Source organism: Bombina bombina, chromosome 3 (genome assembly GCF_027579735.1).
Source record: "Bombina bombina isolate aBomBom1 chromosome 3, aBomBom1.pri, whole genome shotgun sequence".
Classification (NCBI taxonomy): Eukaryota; Metazoa; Chordata; class Amphibia; order Anura; family Bombinatoridae; genus Bombina; species Bombina bombina.
Window position 1 is genome coordinate 28501184 of NC_069501.1, and position 23787 is coordinate 28524970.

Here is a 23787-nt window from a genome sequence, read left to right on the forward strand (position 1 = left end):
AATAGCTACCTAGTTAAAATAATTACAAAATTACCTGTAAAATAAATCCTAACCTAAGTTACAATAAAACCTAACACTACACTATCATTAAATAAATTAACTACAAGTACCTACAATTATCTACAATTAAATAAACTAAAGTACAAAACCCCCCCACTAAATTACAAAAAATAAAAAACCACTAAATTACAAAAAATAAAAAAATATTACAAGAATTTTAAACTAATTACACCTAATCTAAGCCCCCTAATAAAATAACAAAGCCCCCCAAAATAAAAAAAAATGCCCTACCCTATACTAAATTACAAAAGTTAACAGCTCTATTACCTTACCAGCCCTGAACAGGGCCCTTTGCGGGGCATGCCCCAAAGAAAACAGCTCTTTTGCCTGTAAAAAAAAAACACAATCCACCCCCCCACCACCCACATACCCCTACTCTAACCCAAACCCCCCTTAAATAAACCTAACACTACCCCCCTGAAGATCTCCCTACCTTGAGTCGTGTTCACCCAGCCGGGCCGAAGTCTTCATCCGATGGGGCAGAAGAGGACATCCAGACCGGCAGAAGTCTTCATCCAAGCGGGGCAAGAAGAGGTCTTCCATCCATCATACAAGTACCAAAATACAAACAAACACTAAATTACCAAAAATAATAAAATATTACAATAATTTTAAACTAATTACACCTAATCTAAGCCCCCTACTAGCTATTAATATAGCTTCAATATAACTAATAGTTACATTGTAGCTATTTTAGGATTTATATGTATTTTACAGGCAACTTTGTATTTATTTTAACTAGGTACAATAGTTATTAAATAGTTAATAACTATTTAATAACTACCTAGCTAAAATAAATACAAATTTACCTGTAAAATAAATCATAACCTAAGTTACAATTACACCTAACACTACACTATCATTAAATTAACTAAATAAATGAATCCTATATAAAACTAAAGACTTACCTGTAAAATAAACCCTAATATAGCTGCAATATAACTAATAGTTACATTGTAGCTATTTTAGCATTTATATTTATTGTACAGGCAACTTTGTATTCATTTTAACTAGGTTCAATAGCTATTAAATAGATATTGACTATTTAATAGCTACCTAGTTAAAATAATTACAAAATTACCTGTAAAATAAATCCTAACCTAAGTTACAATTAAACCTAACACTACACTATCATTAAATAAATTAACTACAAGTACCTACAATTAAATACAATTAAAAAAACTAAACTAAAGTACAACCCCCCCCCACTAAATTACAAAAAATAAAAAAATATTACAAGAATTTTAAACTAATTACACCTAATCTAAGCCCCCTAATAAAATAACAAAGCCCCCCAAAATAAAAAAAATGCCCTAACCTATACTAAATTACAAAAGTTAACAGCTCTATTACCTTACCAGCCCTGAACAGGGCCCTTTGCGGGGCATGCCCCAAAGAAAACAGCTCTTTTGCCTGTAAAAAAAAAACACAATCCCCCCCCCACATTACAACCCACCACCCACATACCCCTACTCTAACCCAAACCCCCCTTAAATAAACCTAACACTACCGCCCTGAAGATCTCCCTACCTTGAGTCGTGTTCACCCAGCCGGGCCGAAGTCTTCATCCGATGGGGCAGAAGAGGACATCCAGACCGGCAGAAGTCTTCATCCAAGCGGGGCAAGAAGAGGCCTTCCATCCATCAGAAAAGTACAAAAAAACAAACAAACACTAAATTAGCAAAAATAATAAAATATTACAATAATTTTAAACTAATTACACCTAATCTAAGCCCCCTACTAGCTATTAATATAGCTACAATATAACTAATAGTTACATTGTAGCTATTTTAGGATTTATATTTATTTTACAGGCAACTTTGTATTTATTTTAACTAGGTACAATAGCTATTAAATAGTTAATAACTACCTAGCTAAAATAAATACAAATTTACCTGTAAAATAAACCCTAACCTAAGTTACAATTACACCTAACACTACACTGTCATTAAATTAACTAAATAAATTAATCCTATATAAAACTAAATACTTACCTGTAAAATAAACCCTAATATAGCTACAATATAACTAATAGTTACATTGTAGCTATTTTAGCATTTATATTTATTTTACAGGCAACTTTGTATTTATTTTAACTAGGTACAATAGCTATTAAATAGTTATTGACTAATTAATAGCTACCTAGTTAAAATAATTACAAAATTACCTGTAAAATAAATCCTAACCTAAGTTACTATTAAACCTAACACTACACTATCATTAAATAAATTAACTACAAGTACCTACAATTAAATACAATGAAATAAACTAAACTAAAGTACAAAAAAAACAAACACTAAATTACAAAAAATAAAAAAAATTACAAGAATTTTAAACTAATTACACCTAATCTAAGCCCCCTAATAAAATAACAAAGCCCCCCAAAATAAAAAAATGCCCTACCCTATACTAAATTACAAAAGTAATCAGCTCTATTACCTTACCAGCCCTTAAAAGGGCCTTTTGCGGGGGCATGCCCCAAAGAAAACAGCTCTTTTGCCTGTAAAAAAAAACACAATACCCCCCCCCACATTACAACCCACCACCCACATACCCCTACTCTAACCCAAACCCCCCTTAAATAAACCTAACACTACCCCCCTGAAGATCTCTCTACCGTCTCTTCACCCAGCGGGCCGAAGTCTTCATCCGATCGGGCAGAAGAGGACATCCAGACCGGCAGAAGTCTTCATCCAAGCGGGGCAAGAAGAGGTCTTCCATCCATCAGAAGTCTTGATCCAGGCGGCATCTTCTCTGTTCATCCATCCGGAGCGGAGCGGCAGCATCCTGAAGACATCCCACGCAGAGCATCCTCTTCTTTCTTGATCCGACAACTAGGTGACTGTACCTTTAAGTGACGTCATCCAAGATGGCGTCCCTTGAATTCCGATTGGCTGATAGGATTCTATCAGCCAATCGGAATTAAGGTAGGAAAAATCTGATTGGCTGATTTAATCAGCCAATCAGATTCAAGTTCAATCCGATTGGCTGATGGAATCAGCCAATCAGATTGACCTCGCATTCTATTGGCTGTTCCGATCAGCCAATAGAATGCGAGCTCAATCTGATTGGCTGATTGGATCAGCCAATCGGATTGAACTTGAATCTGATTGGCTGATTGAATCAGCCAATCAGATTTTTCCTACCTTAATTCCGATTGGCTGATAGAATCCTATCAGCCAATCGGAATTCAAGGGACGCCATCTTGGATGACGTCACTTAAAGGTACAGTCACCTAGTCGTCGGATCAAGAAAGAAGAGGATGCTCTGCGTGGGATGTCTTCAGGATGCTGCCGCTCCGCTCCGGATGGATGAACAGAGAAGATGCCGCCTGGATCAAGACTTCTGATGGATGGAAGACCTCTTCTTGCCCCGCTTGGATGAAGACCTCTGCCGGTCTGGATGTCCTCTTCTGCCCCATCGGATGAAGACTTCGGCCCGCTGGGTGAAGACACGGTAGAGAGATCTTCAGGGGGGTAGTGTTAGGTTTATTTAAGGGGGGTTTGGGTTAGAGTAGGGGTATGTGGGTGGTGGGTTGTAATGTGGGGGGGGGTATTGTGTTTTTTTTTACAGGCAAAAGAGCTGTTTTCTTTGGGGCATGCCCCGCAAAGGGCCCTGTTCAGGGCTGGTAAGGTAATAGAGCTGATTACTTTTGTAATTTAGTATAGGGTAGGGCATTTTTTTATTTTGGGGGGCTTTGTTATTTTATTAGGGGGCTTAGATTAGGTGTAATTAGTTTAAAATTCTTGTAATTTTTTTTATTTTTTGTAATTTAGTGTTTGTTTTTTTTGTACTTTAGTTTAGTTTATTTCATTGTATTTAATTGTAGGTACTTGTAGTTAATTTATTTAATGATAGTGTAGTGTTAGGTTTAATAGTAACTTAGGTTAGGATTTATTTTACAGGTAATTTTGTAATTATTTTAACTAGGTAGCTATTAAACAGTAAATAACTATTTAATAGCTATTGTACCTAGTTAAAATAAATACAAAGTTGCCTGTAAAATAAATATAAATGCTAAAATAGCTACAATGTAACTATTAGTTATATTGTAGCTATATTAGGGTTTATTTTACAGGTAAGTATTTAGTTTTATATAGGATTAATTTATTTAGTTAATTTAATGACAGTGTAGTGTTAGGTGTAAATGTAACTTAGGTTAGGGTTTATTTTACAGGTAAATTTGTATTTATTTTAGCTAGGTAGTTATTAACTATTTAATAGCTATTGTACCTAGTTAAAATAAATACAAAGTTGCCTGTAAAATAAATATAAATCCTAAAATAGCTACAATGTAACTATTAGTTATATTGTAGCTATATTAATAGCTAGTAGGGGGCTTAGATTAGGTGTAATTAGTTTAAAATTATTGTAATATTTTATTATTCTTGCTAATTTAGTGTTTGTTTGTTTTTTTGTACTTTTCTGATGGATGGAAGACCTCTTCTTGCCCCGCTTGGATGAAGACTTCTGCCGGTCTGGATGTCCTCTTCTGCCCCATCGGATGAAGACTTCGGCCCGGCTGGGTGAACACGACTCAAGGTAGGGAGATCTTCAGGGGGGTAGTGTTAGGTTTATTTAAGGGGGGTTTGGGTTAGAGTAGGGGTATGTGGGTGGTGGGTTGTAATGTGGGGGGGGGTATTGTGTTTTTTTTTACAGGCAAAAGAGCTGTTTTCTTTGGGGCATGCCCCGCAAAAGGCCCTGTTCAGGGCTGGTAAGGTAATAGAGCTGTTAACTTTTGTAATTTAGTATAGGGTAGGGCATTTTTTTTTATTTTGGGGGGCTTTGTTATTTTATTAGGGGGCTTAGATTAGATGTAATTAGTTTAAAATTCTTGTAATATTTTTTTATTTTTTGTAATTTAGTGGGGGGGTTTTTGTACTTTAGTTTAGTTTTTTTAATTGTATTTAATTGTAGGTACTTGTAGTTAATTTATTTAATGATAGTGTAGTGTTAGGTTTAATTGTAACTTAGGTTAGGATTTATTTTACAGGTAATTTTGTAATTATTTTAACTAGGTAGCTATTAAATAGTCAATATCTATTTAATAGCTATTGAACCTAGTTAAAATAAATACAAAGTTGCCTGTACAATAAATATAAATGCTAAAATAGCTACAATGTAACTATTAGTTATATTGCAGCTATATTAGGGTTTATTTTACAGGTAAGTCTTTAGTTTTATATAGGATTCATTTATTTAGTAAATTTAATGATAGTGTAGTGTTAGGTGTAATTGTAACTTAGGTTATGATTTATTTTACAGGTAAATTTGTATTTATTTTAACTAGGTACAATAGCTATTAAATAGTTAATAACTATTTAATAGCTATTGTACCTAGTTAAAATAAATACAAAGTTGCCTGTAAAATAAATATAAATCCTAAAATAGCTACAATGTAACTATTAGTTATATTGAAGCTATATTAATAGCTAGTAGGGGGCTTAGATTAGGTGTAATTAGTTTAAAATTATTGTAATATTTTATTATTTTTTGTAATTTAGTGTTTGTTTGTATTTTGGTACTTGTATGATGGATGGAAGACCTCTTCTTGCCCCGCTTGGATGAAGACTTCTGCCGGTCTGGATGTCCTCTTCTGCCCCATCGGATGAAGACTTCGGCCCGGCTGGGTGAACACGACTCAAGGTAGGGAGATCTTCAGGGGGGTAGTGTTAGGTTTATTTAAGGGGGGTTTGGGTTAGAGTAGGGGTATGTGGGTGGTGGGTTGTAATGTGGGGGGGGGATTGTGTTTTTTTTTTACAGGCAAAAGAGCTGTTTTCTTTGGGGCATGCCCCGCAAAGGGCCCTGTTCAGGGCTGGTAAGGTAATAGAGCTGTTAACTTTTGTAATTTAGTATAGGGTAGGGCATTTTTTTTATTTTGGGGGGCTTTGTTATTTTATTAGGGGGCTTAGATTAGGTGTAATTAGTTTAAAATTCTTGTAATATTTTTTTATTTTTTGTAATTTAGTGTTTGTTTGTTTTTGTAATTTAGTGGGGGGTTTTTGTACTTTAGTTTATTTAATTGTAGATAATTGTAGGTACTTGTAGTTAATTTATTTAATGACAGTGTAGTGTTAGGTTTAATTGTAACTTAGGTTAGGATTTATTTTACAGGTAATTTTGTAATTATTTTAACTAGGTAGCTATGAAATAAGTCAATAACTATTTAATAGCTTTTGTACCTAGTTAAAATAAATACAAAGTTGCCTGTAAAATAAATATAAATGCTAAAATAGCTACAATGTAACTATTAGTTATATTGCAGGTAAGTATTTTGTTTTAAATATGATTCATTTATTTAGTTAATTTAATGATAGTGTAGTGTTAGGTGTAATTGTAACTTAGGTTAGGATTTATTTTACAGGTAAATTTGTATTTATTTTAGCTAGGTAGTTATTAAATAGTTATTAACTATTTAATAACTATTGTACCTAGTTAAAATAAATACAAAGTTGCCTGTAAAATAAAAATAAATCCTAAAATAGCTACAATGTAACTATTAGTTATATTGCAGCTATCTTAGGGTTTATTTTACAGGTAAGTCTTTAGTTTTAAATAGGATTCATTTATTTAACTATAGTAAACTTATTTCGTTTTATTTAAATTATATTTAAGTTAGGGGGTGTTAGTGTTAGGGTTAGACTTAGGTTTAGGGGTTAATAACCTTATTATAGTAGCGGCGACGTTGGGGGCGGGAGATTAGGGGTTAATAATTGTAGGTAGGTGGCGGCGATGTTAGGGAGAGCAGATTAGGGGTTAATAAAATGTATTATAGTGTTTGCGAGGCGGGAGTGCGGCGGTTTAGGGGTTAATACATTTATTATAGTGGCGGCGATTTGCGGTCGGCAGATTAGGGGTTAATACTTGTAGTTAGATTGCGGCGACGTTGGGGGGGGGCAGATTAGGGGTTAATAACTATAATGTAGGGGTCGGCGGTGTTAGGGACAGCAGATTAGGGGTTAATAGTTATAATGTAGGCGGCGGCGATATCGGGTCGGCAGATTAGGGGTTAATACTTGTAGTTAGATTGCGGCAACGTTGGGGGGGCAGATTAGGGGTTAATAACTATAATGTAGGGGTCGGCGGTGTTAGGGACAGCAGATTAGGGGTTAATAGTTATAATGTAGGCGGCGGCGATATCGGGTCGGCAGATTAGGGGTTAATACTTGTAGTTAGATTGCGGCGACGTTGGGGGAGGCAGATTAGGGGTTAATAACTATAATGTAGGGGTCGGCGGTGTTAGGGACAGCAGATTAGGGGTTAATAGCTATAATGTAGGCGGCGGCGATATCGGGTCGGCAGATTAGGGGTTAATACTTGTAGTTAGATTGCGGCGACGTTGGGGGAGGCAGATTAGGGGTTAATAACTATAATGTAGGGGTCGGCGGTGTTAGGGACAGCAGATTAGGGGTTAATAGCTATAATGTAGGTTGCGGCGATATCCGATCGGCAGATTAGGGGTTAAATAATGTTATTATAGGGTTTGCAATGTGGGGGGGCCTCGGTTTAGTGGTTCATAGGTAGTTTATGGGTGTTAGTGACTTAGTGTACTAAATGGGTGTTAGTGTACTAAAAACATACCGAATTTCGGAACGGAATAGAACCGAATTCAGCCGAATCCGAATAAATCCGAAACGAATTTATTCGGATCCGAATAAATCCGAAACGAATTTATTCAAATTTTGCCGAATCCGATTCGATCCGAAACGAAATTCGAAAAGTCCGAATCGATCCGAAACGAAAACGAACCGAATTTTTTAGCCGTGCACATGTCTAAACTTTTTATTCTACAACCTGCATTGGAACTATATTTTGTATATTGGATTCCCTATTTGTTTAGCGTATAGGACGGATACGCTGCTGTTCCTTCATTGGTTGTTATGACTTACACGTCATCCCCACTCTCCTGTGTGCCGAATACCGGAAGTACTACTCATATGCGGTGAGGGTAAGAAAGAGCGCACTGCTTGTGTGTTTGTTTGTGTTAATAAGTATAATGTAGGTGGCGGTGGTGTCGGGGCAGCAGATTAGGGGTTAATAAGTATAATGTAGGTGGCGGCGGTGTCGGGGCAGCATATTAGGGGTGTTTAGACTCGGGGTCTTATGTTAGGGTGTTAGGTGTAAACATAACTTTTATTCTCCCATAGGAATCAATGGGATATCGGGCAGCATCGAACATAAGCTTTCACTGCTTTCAGACTCCCATTGATTCCTATGGCATCCGCCACCTCCAGCGCGGCGGATTGAAAACCAGGTACACTGGGCCGGAATGGTGGTGAGCATACCTGGTAGATATTTAATAAATGGCAAAAGTAGTCAGATAGTGTCGAATTTGCATTCGGAACATCTGTAGTGACGTAAGCATCGATCTGTGTCGGACTGAGACCAGCGGATCGTATGTTACGTCACAGGTTTCTACTTTTGCTGGTCTGTAGGCTTTGATAACTAAGGGGAATCAAGCTCTCCACAATTACGCTGTGGAATTCCAGCGTATTTGCGGTTGACGGCTTGATAAATATAAGTGATAGTCCAATGACTAATATGAAGTGAGGATCTTGAAAAAGCCCTGTATAGGGAGAAACGCGTTGATGTGTTACAACTCTTGAGACTGTTACAACTCTTGAGACTGTTTTTCTATTTTGAAGCTGAAACTATAAGTTTGAACTTGATCACCATTGGGATCAGCTACCTTATGCATGAGCTATTTTGTGAAGCCTGTGAAGTCTGCTGAAAGGAAACTGACAACACTAAGGTCAGCAAGGTCTAACAGGTAGCACAGGACAGATCATTGCATCGCATAGCGATACCACAGATTCCCTGCATTTGGAGATTGGGAGCTACTACTCTACTCTCTTCCACACACTATCCTCTCTAAGGTATCCTGCGTGCCGATAGGCACTGAAGAGCAGATACTTTGCTGCTGGAAGCTCAATTCTACATTTGGAGCCGCTACGCCAATAGACCAATCAGGCGGTGGATCCAGGACAGCGCCCATAAAGGTGACGTCATCCTGCTACGGCGGTAATTTCATTTGCAGAGACCGATAAGTACACACAGGCTGGAGGTAAGCTTGCGGTTGCCTGCAATCCTATACCTAGATTTAACTTTGGAACTTTCACCTCGGATGTTTATCTCGGACTGAGCCAAGTTCCAGTTTGCTCGATTTTCAAGGCCTATTTTAATTTGTATTTTATGTTTTTATTGGTGGCAACCTATACTTAGTTAATGGAGACGTCCGTTTTTTACTGTGTTAGTATTCTAATTCAATATATATGTTATTAAATTTGGCATAGCCATATTTATATATTGTTTACTGGTCATCTTTTAATTCATAACCCTATGCACGTAGTGGTTTAAGATATCCTCACATATATATTGTTGTACACTTGATATATAGAATTATATAGTTTTTTAATTTTGTTTATTACCACTGATATCACTTCATATTAGTCATTGGACTATCACTTATAATTTGATTCACCTTTAGCTATAGCGCTCCTGCTTTCTTTTATTTGTATTATTGTCTGTAACCTATTAGGGACTCTTAGGTTATATCAGGAGCTTGGTGAATTCACTCTGCGCTCATATCTAACTTGTTTGGGCTTGATAAATATCCCTCATTGTTTTGGCAAAATGGCGAAATTTCCAACAATAAAATGTTTGAGCTCCTTCATTTGCACAAAACGGTAATTTCTCACTGCTGCCAGTAAACTCTGTTATGCGCAGTGAGAAATGACCATTTATTGTTATTAAAAAGGTTCACTCATGGTTGGATATCGCTATGAAGGACCTTGGAGCACTAATGGATCTTTTTGGATAATTTTGATTTAGCAGCAATCTTTAGAGCCTAAGGGGCCCATTTATCAAGCTCTGGATGGAGCTTGAGGGCCCGTGTTTCTGGCGAGCCTGCAGGCTTGCAGAAACAGCAGTTATGAAGCAGCGGTCTAAAGATGAAGCAGCAGTCTAAAGAACGCTGCTTCATAACCTGTCCACCTGCTCTGAGCAGGCAGACAGACATCGCTGCAATTCAACCTGATCGAGTACGATCAGGTTGATTGACACCCCCTGCTGGCAGCCGATTGGCCGCGAATCTGCAGTGGGCGGCGTTGCACCAGCAGCTCACAAGAGCTGCTGCTGCAATGCTGATTATGGAGAGCGTATTGCTCTCCGCATTCAACGAAGTCTGGCGGACCTGATCCGCACTGTCGGATCAGGTCCGCCAGACCTTTGATAAATATCTCCCATAATATCCTTTCTAGTCTTTAGCTAATCACTCCCCCCCCCCCATACAGCACATTACAAATAAATGGTAATACATATTATTATCTCTATATAGTTTGGATAAAGCAGATGCCTCTCTCACCTCCTACTTTGAAGCTCAGCTTGGCCTCCCCTCGTCCATTAGAGTTGGTTATAATGCACTTGTATAGTCCAGCATCAGATAGTTTCACCTTGGTAAGCTTTAAAGAGGCATTTCCTGTTACCAGCTGGGTGGGGAAAAGTGCAGTGCGCCCCTTGTAGGCTGCATTCTGTCCTGCCAGATCATTTTGACCGTTGGCGTACTTGTACACTGTCCCGCTTACCCCATCTTTCTCCCATTGGATGTCCGTAGTCACTTTAACATCAGGAGGGAACGAGCATTTCAGTATTCCGTCTTCACCTATCAGCCCCACCGAGTAATCTACTGTTACTGTTAAACCATTTTTTCCTGCAAGTGTGGCAGCAAAGACAGAAGACATCAGAGACCTCCGCAATTACAAGAAAACAATCAAAATGTGTGTATTAAATGGACATTATACACAAGCATTTTCTACTGTTTAAATGTTATATTTAAATGTGGTGTAAGCTGTTTCAGTGATTTTAAACATATGCAGCGGTTTCAGTTGCATAAATCCCGTTGATGCTCATTGGCTGATAGTTACTTCCTACTAATGCTCATTGGCTGATAGGTACTTCCTGCTTATGCTCATTGGCTGATAGTTACTTCCTGCTAATGCTCATTGGATGATAGGTATGACCTACTAATGCTCATTGGCGGATAGGTACTTCCTGCTAATGCTCATTGGCTAAGAGGCATGACCTACTAAGGCTGATTGGTTGAGAGGTACTTCTTGCTAAATGACATTGGCTGATTGGCTGATATTTACTTCCTGCTAATGTTCATTGGCTGATAGGTACTTTGTACTAATGCTTATTGGCTGATAGGTACTTCCTGCTAAATGACATTGGATTATTGGCTGATAGGTAATCCTTACTAATGCTTATTGGCTGATACTAATACACATGCTTTGCTTTCATATCTGTCACACTCATCAAGTACCTTTGCTTACATATTTTAAGAGAGCAGTTTTGAGCTTTGATATTATTTTATTGCTGTGACTTTACCCTGCTGATTGTGTGCTTTATATTCAAGATTCAGATATTGACCCTGCTTATTGTATGCTTGATTCAGATATTGACCCTGGCTGTTACCTGGCTTCTCTGATCATAAGATAGTGAAACACACAAGATAGCAGAGAGGGAGAAGCTTAGGAAGACTGTATATAATGGCAAGAACTTGTCTTCCAAAGGAGTGATACATATCTAATTATTTACAGGATGCTAGGAATGAGAAGAGGTCTGTGGTATCAGGGTCATGACTGACATCTGTACAGGACCCAACCAATGAAAGAATAAACGTCTTTTAAGAGGTTTGGTGGTTAGAGTCTTAATGAATGATGAATATCTGTACAGGAACCACAAGGGAATGAGCAGAGGTCTGCGGTATCAGGGTCATGAATGGCATCTGTACAAGAACAGCAAGGGAATTAGAGGAGGTCTGCAGTATCAGGGTCATGACTGAGATCTGTACAAGAACCACAAGGAAATAAGCAGAGGTCTGCAGTATCAGTGTCATGACTGACTTCTGTACAGGAACAGGTGAGGGAATGAGAGGAGGTCTGCGCTATCAGGGTCATGACTGACATCTGTAAAGGAGCCACAATGGAATGAAGGGAGTTCTTTGGTATCTGGTTAATGACAGACATTTGTACAGGAACCACAAGGGAATAAGAAGAGGTACGCAGTATCAGGGTCATGATTGACATCTGTACAGGAACAGCGAAGGAATGAGCAGAGGTCCGTGGTATCAGGATTGTGACCGACATCTGTGCAGGAACCAGCCACGAGGGAATGAGAAGAGGTCCGCGGTGTCAGGGTCATGACTGACATAACATACAGGTTCTGCAAGGGAATGAGAAGTGGTCCACAGTATCAGGGTAATGACTGACATTCATAAAGGAACCACGAGGGAATGAGAGGAGGTCTGCAGTATCAGGGCCATGACTGACTTCTATACAAGAACAGCGAGGGAATGAGAAGAGGTCTGCAGTATAAGGGTCATGACAGAGATCTGTACAGTAACCGCGAGGGAATGAAAAGAGGTCTGCGGTATCAGGGTCATGACTGACATCTGTACAGGAACCATGAGTGAATGAGAAGAGGTCTGCGGTATCAGGGTCATGACTGACATCAGTATAGGAACTGCGAGGGAATGAGAAGAAGTCTGTGGTATCAGGGTCATGACTGACTTCTATACAGGAACCAAAAGGGAATGAGAAGAGGTCTGCAATATCAGGGTCATGACTGACATCTGTACAGGAACCGCAAGGGAATGAGAAGATGTCTGCGGTATCAGGGTCATGACTGACTTCTGTACAGGAACTGTGAGGGAATGAGAAGAGGTCTGCGGTATCAGGGTCATGACTGACATCTGTTCAGCAACCGTGAGGAAATGAGAGGAGGGCTGTGGTATCAGGGTCATGACTGACTTCTGTACATGAACCACAAGGGAATGAGAAGAGGTCTGCGGTATCAGGGTCATGACTGGCATCTGTACAGGAACCGTGAGGGTATGAGAAGAAGTCTGTGGTAAATAAAAAGAGAGAGAGAGATGCACTCAGCTGAGACAGAACAAAAGCTAGAAAAACTTCCGTGCCTGTTCATTTTATTATAGGGTGCCACTCAGGGTGCATACTCTTTTAGCACACTATGCCCCTTCACAGAGAAAAAATATCCTGTAGCATATCAGTCTGACCCTGCCCAATGACAGTCCAGCACCGAAATACCAGGCAATTCTTCTCTGAACAAGAGAAACAACAACCCCAGACGACAACCCCAGGGCATGTGTGCAAGGAGTCCACGTCTGGTCTGCTCTTGGGTCTCCCTAAGAGTAAAAGGGGAAACCTGACGTGGACTCCTTGCACACATGCCCTTAGAGAGATGCGACTGCACCTCACTGACGAGGCCCACAAAAGGCCGAAAACGATCGTCTGGGGTTGTTGTTTCTCTTGTTCAGAGAAGAATTGCCTGGTATTTCGGTGCTGGACTGTCATTGGGCAGGGTCAGACTGATATGCTACAGGATATTTTTTCTCTGTGAAGGGGCATAGTGTGCTAAAAGAGTATGCACCCTGAGTGGCACCCTATAATAAAATGAACAGGCACGGAAGTTTTTCCAGCTTTTGTTCCGTCTCAGCTGAGTGTATCTCTCTCTCTTTTTATATTTATGCAAATTGCTCTTGGGTCTCCCTAAGATTAAAAGGGGAAACCAGACGTGGACTCCTTGCACACATGCCCTTAGAGAGATGCAACTGCACCTCACTGACGAGGCCCACAAAAGGCCGAAACGATCATCTGGGGTTGTTGTTTCTCTTGTTCAGAGAAGAATTGCCTGGTATTTCGGCGCTGGACTGTCATTGGGCAGGGTCAGACTGATATGCTACAGGATATTTTTTCTGTGTGAAGGGGCATAGTGTGCTAAAAGAGTATGCACCCTGAGTGGCACACTATAATAAAATGAACAGGCACAGAAGTTTTTCCAGCTTTTGTTCTGTCTCAGCTGAGTGCATCTCTCTCTCTTTTTATTTATGCAAATTGCTCTTGGGTCTCCCTAAGAGTAAAAGGGGAAACCTGACGTGGACTCCTTGCACACATGCCCTTAGAGAGATGTGACTGCACCTCACTGACGAGGCCCACAAAAGGCCGAAACGATCGTCTGGGGTTGTTGTTTCTCTTGTTCAGAGAAGAATTGCCTGGTATTTCGGCGCTGGACTGTCATTGGGCAGGGTCAGACTGATATGCTACAGGATATTTTTTCTCTGTGAAGGGGCATAGTGTACTAAAAGAGTATGCACCCTGAGTGGCACCCTATAATAAAATGAACAGGCACGGAAGTTTTTCCAGCTTTTGTTCCGTCTCAGCTGAGTGTATCTCTCTCTCTTTTTATATTTATGCAAATTGCTCTTGGGTCTCCCTAAGAGTAAAAGGGGAAACCTGACGTGGACTCCTTGCACACATGCCCTTAGAGAGATGTGACTGCACCTCACTGACGAGGCCCACAAAAGGCCGAAACGATCGTCTGGGGTTGTTGTTTCTCTTGTTCAGAGAAGAATTGCCTGGTATTTCGGCGCTGGACTGTCATTGGGCAGGGTCAGACTGATATGCTAAAGGATATTTTTTCTCTGTGAAGGGGCATAGTGTACTAAAAGAGTATGCACCCTGAGTGGCACCCTATAATAAAATGAACAGGCACGGAAGTTTTTCCAGCTTTTGTTCTGTCTCAGCTGAGTGCATCTCTCTCTCTCTCTTTTTATTTATGCGAATTGCTCTTGGGTCTCCCAAAGAGTAAAAGGGGAAACCTGACGTGGACTCCTTGCACACATGCCCTTAGAGAGATGCGACTGCACCTCACTGACGAGGCCCACAAAAGGCCGAAACGATCGTCTGGGGTTGTTGTTTCTCTTGTTCAGAGAAGAATTGCCTGGTATTTCGGCGCTGGACTGTCATTGGGCAGGGTCAGACTGATATGCTACAGGATATTTTTTCTCTATGAAGGGGCATAGTGTGCTAAAAGAGTATGCACCCTGAGTGGCACACTATAATAAAATGAACAGGCATGGAAGTTTTTCCAGCTTTTGTTATGTCTCCGCTCAGTGCATCTCTCTCTCTCTCTCTTTTTATTTATGCAAGAAGTCTGTGGTATCAGGGTCATGACTGACTTCTGTACAGGAACCACGAGGGAATGAGAAGAGGTCTGCAGTATCAGGGTTATGACTTACTTCTATACAGGAACCGCAAGGGAATGAGAAGAGGTCTGCGGTATCAGGGTCATGACTGACATCTGTACAGGAATCATGAGGAAATGAGAGGAGGGCTGTGGTATCAGGGTCATGACTGGCATCTGTACAGGAACCGCGAGGGAATGAGAAGAAGTCTGTGGTATCAGGGTCATGACTGACTTCTGTACAGGAACCACGAGGGAATGAGAAGAGGTCTGCAGTATCAGGGTCACGACTGACTTCTATACAGGAACTGCAAGGGAATGAGAAGAGGTCTGCGGTATCAGGGTCATGGCTGACATCTGTACAGGAACCATGAGAAAATGAGAGGAGGGCTGTGGTATCAGGGTCATGACTGGAATCTGTACAGGAACCGCGAGGGAATGAGAAGAAGTCTGTGGTATCAGGGTCATGACTGACTTCTGTACAGGAATCGCGAGGGTATGAGAAGAGGTCTGCAGTATCAGGGTCATGACTGACTTCTGTACAGGAACTGCAAGGGGATGAGAAGAGGTCTGCAGTATCAGGGTCACGACTGACTTTTGTACAGAAACCGCAAGGGAATTAGAAAAGGTTTGCAGTATCAGGGTCATGACTGACTTCTGTACAGGAACTGCAAGAGAAGGAGAGGAGGTCTGCAGTATCAGGGTCATGACTGGCATCTGTACAGGAACCGCAAGAGAATGAGAGGAGGTCTGCAGTATCAGGGTCATGACTGGCATCTGTACAGGAACCGCAAGAGAATGAGAGGAGGTCTGCAGTATCAGGGTCATGACTGGCATCTGTACAGGAACCGCAAGAGAATGAGAGGAGGTCTGCAGTATCAGGGTCATGACTGATTTCTGTACAGGAACTGTGAGGAAATGAGAGGAGGGCTGTGGTATCAGGGTCATGACTGATTTCTTTAGGAACCGCGAGGGAATAAGAGGAAGGTAGAAATATAGGAGCACATAGCAGCTGACAAAATGCAAGAACAGTGAATAATAAATGATAAATAAGAAATTAGTGATGAACACAGACCTGAGGATAAACATTACAATTCTGTGACAATAGACACCAGATACTTGTTGTAAAATGCTGGGGGAATGAGAAGGGAGAATACAATGATGAAAAGTAATTAGATTACATGAAAAATATGAAAGGACAATGTCAGGGGCTCTAATACAGTTAAAGGGACGTAAAAAACCTGATGGTTGTAGTTTCCCCATGTGTAACTATAACTCCTGGTACCATTAACATGTCCTAAGGGGTAAGTGAGGGGATGGGATCCCCCAGTATATTAAGGCCACACGTGTAACAGGTGCCACGGACAATATATAGAAAACACAAATAGGAATCAGCAATCAGTCCCTTTATAATGTGCACGTGCAAGACAAGAGACCCACTGCAGGACTCAAAACAGCATAAAAGAACACAAAAGCCCCACAGCACATAAAAATTAACTCACTTTATTGAAAAGTGGAGGTCCAAAAAAGACAGCAACGTTTCGGGCTATAAACCCTTATTCATGCTCTAACAATTAGAGCATGAATAAGGGTTTATATCCCGAAACGTTGCTGTCTTTTTGGACCTCCACTTTTCAATAAAGTGAGTTAATTTTTATGTGCTGTGGGGCTTTTGTGTTCTTTTATGCTGTTTTGAGTCCTGCAGTGGTGTTACAGAAGCATTAGTTATTTTGTTGTGAAGAAACTTATTTCCCAGCAGCAATGCCTGAACCAGCCAAGCCAGCGCCTAAGAAGGGCTCCAAGAAAACTGTAACAAGTATCATTTCATAAAGGGTTAACTCTGTTCAGTTTTGAGAAAACTATTTTCTGAGGCAGGTTTCCTAGCATATTGTGTACTGTAATTAAGTTTGTGATAAGCATTCACTGCTAGGTGATAAGAAGGACTCAATTGTTTTCTTGTGTGTACTTGTTATCTGCGGTGGCCTGTCCAAGGGCTTTGTCTAAATGTGTGATGGGGGATTTAATGCTTCCCCCCCTGGGAGTGCCCTGTGTGCATGTAACCTAAATAAAAAGCAGGCTGGGCATCCCAGTCCTCAGTTCTTGGTTGTCCCTCAATCGCAGCGTTGACTCGTTTTTGTGGGCAGAAGGGTATCCTAGCTGTACTACAGCTAAGGGGGATTATTCTACATTTGCGAGACTCATATAGAATACTATGGAAAGCAGTTTCTCCCCTCTTCAGCAATAGGAATCCAGGCTACTAAGCGGTCCATCTCTCAGCGAGACTAAGGGTAACCGTAACATTTGGCGGCAGCGGTGGGATGTTTCCTGGATTTCCTAGGAGAGGTACAGAACGGATGGAGAGCGCTTACGAAAAATTGAAGCGTACAACCCTAAAGGATTTACTTGAAAGCAGAGGGGGGTACGCCAGCAACCGGCCGAGGAGAGAGCTGATCGCAGAATTGACCGAACTGGATCAGAGCTTCACAATGGCGGAAACACCGACCACGATTAGTGACGAAAAAACCAGGATTGTTCGGGAGAGGCTCTCACTGTACGGGCCGAACCCCTCCATGGAATTGGTACAGCAGTTGATGGCGGAAGCGGACAAGGATATACGAGAGACTCGAGCCCACAAACTCAACCTAGCGAACGCACACCGCAATGCTGAAGCCCCGCAGGTAATCATCCCTGTCGAAAATGCTGGGAGGCCCAAGATACCCTATGCGGCATTTCGACCCTTCCTAGAGAGCGAGACAGGGATTGATGAATATTTGGCGGACTTCGAAAGGCAATGTGCCCTGCACCAGATTCCCAACAGGGAGTGGCCCACGATATTGTCTGGGAAACTATCCGGGCGAGCCCTGGAAGCCTTTCGTACTCTGGGTGCTGAGGAAGTGACACAGTATGAGCTAGTTAAGGAGACACTGTTGCGACGGTACGCAGTAACTCCGGACGCGTATCGCCGACAGTTTCGGGGCACGAAAAAGAAGCCTAACGATACCCATATGGAATGGGCGCACCGAATGCGGAGAGCGGCAAATCACTGGATGAGCGGAAGTAAAGCGGTGACTGGTGAGGAAATTTTACAATTGTTTCTCTTAGAACATTTTTATAATGGCATGGAACAGCAAGGGAAGGAATGGCTGCGAGACAGGCGACCTTCTACCTTAGAAGAAGCAGCCAAATTGGCCGATGAACATTATGACTCCCGTCTTCACGAACCCAGAGAGGTTTACCGTGCACCCCCTCGTGCTGAATTCCGAGCCCCGGTGCCCGCAGGGCCCGCCCGACACTCAGGACCACCTAATAACAGCTCTGAGCGTCCCAGACCGACTTGCCACCGATGCAAGCAACCAGGGCATTTCATGGCTAGCTGCCCCCTTAATACGCACCAGACACCCAGGAATTACAATTACCCCTCTGGGGCATATCGTCCGGCCCGGACCCTCTGTGTTAACCAAGAGGCCCCTATGGAGGAATATTTGGGGCCGCTTCACGAGGCGGACCCTGTATATGCTGCCTCAGATAACCGCCAGCACCATCGGCAGAAGGTATGGCTCGAGGGGCGATCTACCGAGGGATTGAGAGACACAGGGGCTACTATCACGCTGGTACAGAGTCATTTGGTGCCGGAGCACAAGCGATCTGGACAGACTGTGGCCGTTAGAGTGGCGGGGGGGGATGTGTACAAAATTCCAACAGCTAAAGTGCATCTTGATTGGGGAGCGGGAAAGGGGGCTGTGAACGTGGGCATAATGGATAATTTACCTGCCGAAGTACTACTGGGCAATGATTTGGGCCCCATGACTTCTGCCTATGCTCCAGTATGCAACAACGAGGCGGACCCAGTGACTACACGGGCCCAAGCCCGGACGGAGCGAGAACTCTCACCAGTGCGGGAGACACAGGTAAGACCTACCCCGACCTTGCCTGACATGTTAGGCCCCATACCCTGGGACACCCCAGATGCTTTCGAGACAGAGTCTAAGACTGACCCGACCTTACAAAAGTACCGGGAACGAGCAGAGACCGGAGGGGGCGGGGCAGATAATGAAACATTCTTATGGGAAAAAGGGAAACTATACCGCTGGACAGAGAAAAGGGGACAGCGTAGGCGACAGCTGGTAGTGCCCCACAAATACCGTCAAGAAATCCTCAAGATAGGCCACGACATCCCCTTAGCAGGCCACCTAGCTGTAACCCGTACCCTACACCGCATTACTCACACGTTCTTTTGGCCAGGGGTACACGCTGACGTTAGAACTTACTGTAACACCTGCGATGTGTGTCAACGAGTAGGAAGGCGAGGCGATCACCCTAAAGCCCATCTAGTAAATATGCCCATTGTAGAGGAACCCTTCAGCCGGGTTGCTATTGACCTAGTGGGACCACTGGCTACCCCTAGTCCCTCCGGTAAGCGCTACATTCTTACCGTAGTGGACTACGCTACCAGGTACCCAGAGGCTGTCGCCCTATCCAACATACAAGCGGATACAGTAGCGAATGCACTAGTACAGGTGTTCTCCCGGGTAGGATTTCCAAAAGAAATCCTATCCGACCGAGGCACCCAATTTACGGCTGAATTGACCCAACAACTCTGGCAGGTTTGCAAAATTAAGTCCCTCCTGAGCTCCCCATACCACCCCCAGACGAACGGGCTGTGTGAGAGGTTCAATGGGACCCTCAAGCAAATGCTCAAGACGTTCACTCAGGAATACCGAGACTGGGAACGCTTCCTGCCGCACCTCCTTTTTGCTTATCGGGAGGTGCCCCAGGAAACGACAGGGTTCTCTCCCTTCGAGTTGCTCTACGGAAGAAAGGTACGGGGACCCCTAAACCTGATCCGGGAGCACTGGGAGGGAGAGATGGAGACTGACGGTGTCCCCATTGTGCCATACGTGCTGGAACTCAGGGACCGAATGGAGCAATTAGCCAAATCCGTGCGGGCTAATCTCCAGTCGGCCCAGAGAAGACAGAAAGTATGGTACGATCGGGGGGCCCGAAAGAGAATCTTTACCATAGGACAAAAGGTGTTAGTACTTAAGCCGGTGAAGACAGACAAATTGCAGGCGTCCTGGCAGGGCCCCTACCAGATCGTAGAGAAAAGGGGAGACACCACTTATGTGATAGCTAGCTGCCACGACAACAATCTTAGAAAGACATTCCATGTAAACATGCTCAAGGAATATTTTGAGCGACCAGAGAACGTGACGGCCGTATGTTGTTCCCCTCAGGAAGGCCCCGACAGTCTACCCATTCCAGACCTATTAGAAAAGAGTCTCCCCACAGGTATAGTGGCTCAGGTTCAGATAGGAGACCGACTTAGCCCCACTGAAAGGGAGCAGCTCAACCAACTCCTACAGTCCAAACATCTCACCTTCTCCCCGAAGCCAGGGTACACTACTTTAACCACCCACCAGGTAGATACTCCGGGACAAGCTCCCTTGCGCCAGGCTCCGTACCGAATCCCCGAAGCAGTTAGGATAGGAATGAAGAAGGAGATCGATGAGATGCTCCAACTCAGGGTAATTGAGCCCTCCGATAGTCCCTGGGCCTCCCCAGTTGTCTTGGTGCCCAAGAAAGATGGGACCACCCGGTTCTGCGTAGACTATCGGAGGCTCAATGAAAAGACTGTGACGGACGCTTACCCTATGCCCAGGGTAGACGAGCTACTCGATCGTATAGCCAGGGGAAATTACCTGACCACTATTGACCTCTGCAAAGGTTACTGGCAGATTCCCCTGGCCCCGGAGGCTATCCCCAAGTCGGCATTCGTCACCCCATTCGGCTTATATCAGTTTAGGGTAATGCCGTTTGGGATGAAGAATGCCCCAGCTACATTCCAGCGCTTGGTGGATAGGCTCCTGGATGGCTTCCAGAGTTTTGCTTGCGCCTACCTGGACGACATAGCGATCCACAGTGAGTCATGGGAGGACCACTTAGCTCATGTGGGAATGGTTCTGGATCAGATCCGGGCTGCTGGCCTGACTCTGAAGCCAGAAAAATGCCACTTTGGGATGGCCGAGGTACAGTACCTGGGTCACCGGGTGGGGTGTGGAAAGCAGCGACCAGAGCCGGCCAAGATAGAAGCTGTCGCCAATTGGCCCACCCCCATCACTAAGACTCAGGTCCTAGCCTTCCTGGGCACGGCAGGGTACTATAGACGGTTCGTACCAGACTACAGCACACTTGCCAAACCCCTGACTGACTTGACCAAGAAGAACTTACCTCGACAGGTCCTGTGGTCTCCCCACTGTGAAACGGCTTTCCAGGCTCTCAAAAATGCTCTAATTAACGCTCCTGTCTTGGCGGCTCCAGCCCTTAACAAACGTTTTATCGTCCATACAGATGCTTCCATGTTCGGGCTGGGAGCCGTCCTCAGCCAAGTAGGCGAAGATGGAGGGGAGCATCCAGTTGCCTACATCAGCCGGAAGCTCCTGCCCCGCGAAGTCAGCTATGCAGCGGTCGAAAAGGAGTGTTTGGCTTTGGTGTGGGCATTAAAGAAATTGACTCCCTATTTATATGGGCAGGAGTTCACTCTGGTCACCGACCATAACCCGTTGGTGTGGCTGAACCGGGTCTCTGGAGATAATGGCAGGCTATTACGTTGGAGTTTATCGTTGCAACCCTTCAATTTCACCATTACTTACAGACCTGGGAAACAGAATGGCAACGCCGACGGGTTGTCCAGACAAACCGACCTCAGCCCCGCATAACCAGCGGTCTGGACAGCCTTAGTCTGCCCCGAAAAGGGGTCAGACCGTGTCTGCCAGAGTGTTCCACAGAAAGGGAGCACTGTTACAGAAGCATTAGTTATTTTGTTGTGAAGAAACTTATTTCCCAGCAGCAATGCCTGAACCAGCCAAGCCAGCGCCTAAGAAGGGCTCCAAGAAAACTGTAACAAGTATCATTTCATAAAGGGTTAACTCTGTTCAGTTTTGAGAAAACTATTTTCTGAGGCAGGTTTCCTAGCATATTGTGTACTGTAATTAAGTTTGTGATAAGCATTCACTGCTAGGTGATAAGAAGGACTCAATTGTTTTCTTGTGTGTACTTGTTATCTGCGGTGGCCTGTCCAAGGGCTTTGTCTAAATGTGTGATGGGGGATTTAATGCTTCCCCCCCTGGGAGTGCCCTGTGTGCATGTAACCTAAATAAAAAGCAGGCTGGGCATCCCAGTCCTCAGTTCTTGGTTGTCCCTCAATCGCAGCGTTGACTCGTTTTTGTGGGCAGAAGGGTATCCTAGCTGTACTACAGCTAAGGGGGATTATTCTACATTTGCGAGACTCATATAGAATACTATGGAAAGCAGTTTCTCCCCTCTTCAGCAATAGGAATCCAGGCTACTAAGCGGTCCATCTCTCAGCGAGACTAAGGGTAACCGTAACAAGTGGGTCTCTTGTCTTGCACGTGCACATTATAAAGGGACTGATTGCTGATTCCTATTTGTGTTTTCTATATATTGTCCGTGGCACCTGTTATGTGCTGTGGGGCTTTTGTGTTCTTTTAATATATAGAAAACAGTCAAATGTGCTCCCAGCTATAACTGTAGTCACAAAAAGCGCTAGCGGTGATATTACATCACACACAGCAGAACAAAGGGACTTTTGAAATATTGTCTCCCACAAGCTCACCGGAGCTGTCAGTGATTTCCTGCAGGAATTACCTCCCCTGAGCCTTGCTTCTGAGCTGGTAACATCTGCAGCATTTGTCTGTGATATAACTTAGATCTGATTAAATTACCATATCAGATAGTGTTGGGCCTCTGTTTATAATTCCTTCCTTCTTTCTTTCTCTATAACTTCCTCATCTCCACATTACTTAAAGGGACACCGAACCCAAATTTTTTCTTTTGTGATTCAGATAGAGCATGCAATTTTAAGTAACTTTCTAATTTACTCCTGTTATCATTTTTTCTTTGTTCTTTTGCTATCTTTATTTGAAAAAGAAGGAATCTAATCTTTGTTATTAGTTCAGTTCTCGGGACAGCACTTTTTTATTGGTGGATGAATTTATCCACCAATCAGCAAGAACAACCCAGGTTGTTCACCAAAAAATGGGCCGGCATCTAAACTTACATTCTTGAATTTCAAATAAAGATACCAAGAGAATGAAAAAAATTTGCTAATAGGAGTAAATTAGAAAGTTGGTTAAAATTTCATGCTCTATCTGAATCACGAAAGAAAAAATTTGGGTTCCATGTCCCTTTAATCTTCCTTTTTGTTCACTCATAAAGCTAATGGTGTGATTATGTATAGTTCCTGGTAACAACATATGATCAGGTTTCTTGTTGTTAATTACCCAGAAGCCCCTCTGATACTGAGTCCCTGCCATATTAGTTCTGTTGGCTATGAAAATGGTTTAACTTCTGTCACTTGCACATATTATAAGATCATCTGTTCTCTCTTCAAATAAAGATAAAAAAAAGGACTTAGGTGGTAGTCCCTGCGAGTTGGGAGATGGCTCCTATATAAAGTAATGGAGCTCGCTGGAAAGGGACATCACTCCATAGAGCAAAGTTAGTAGTGAGCAGGGGGGCACTTTAAAAATGAAATCCTACAGCCAATAGAAATCACATTATGTTGATTTCTGCGTATAGCATCTTACAATCGCTTCTATTTTTTGTAGTGTTTGTAGTGTTTTGAGAAATTCTCGCCACCTTCTAGCTGTGAACTCTGCAGCTTTG

At 42.8% G+C, this 23787-nt stretch overlaps 1 protein-coding gene across 1 annotated transcript in view; it reads right to left on the bottom strand.

The window, feature by feature from the left end:
- Nucleotides 1–23787, bottom strand: part of LOC128652811 (V-set domain-containing T-cell activation inhibitor 1-like) — a 178335-nt gene that overhangs the window by 53010 nt on the left and 101538 nt on the right. Inside the window, exon 3 of the mRNA XM_053705762.1 lies at nt 10424–10768. Coding sequence (XP_053561737.1) covers nt 10424–10768 — 345 coding nt within the window. The remainder of the gene's footprint in view (nt 1–10423; nt 10769–23787) is intronic.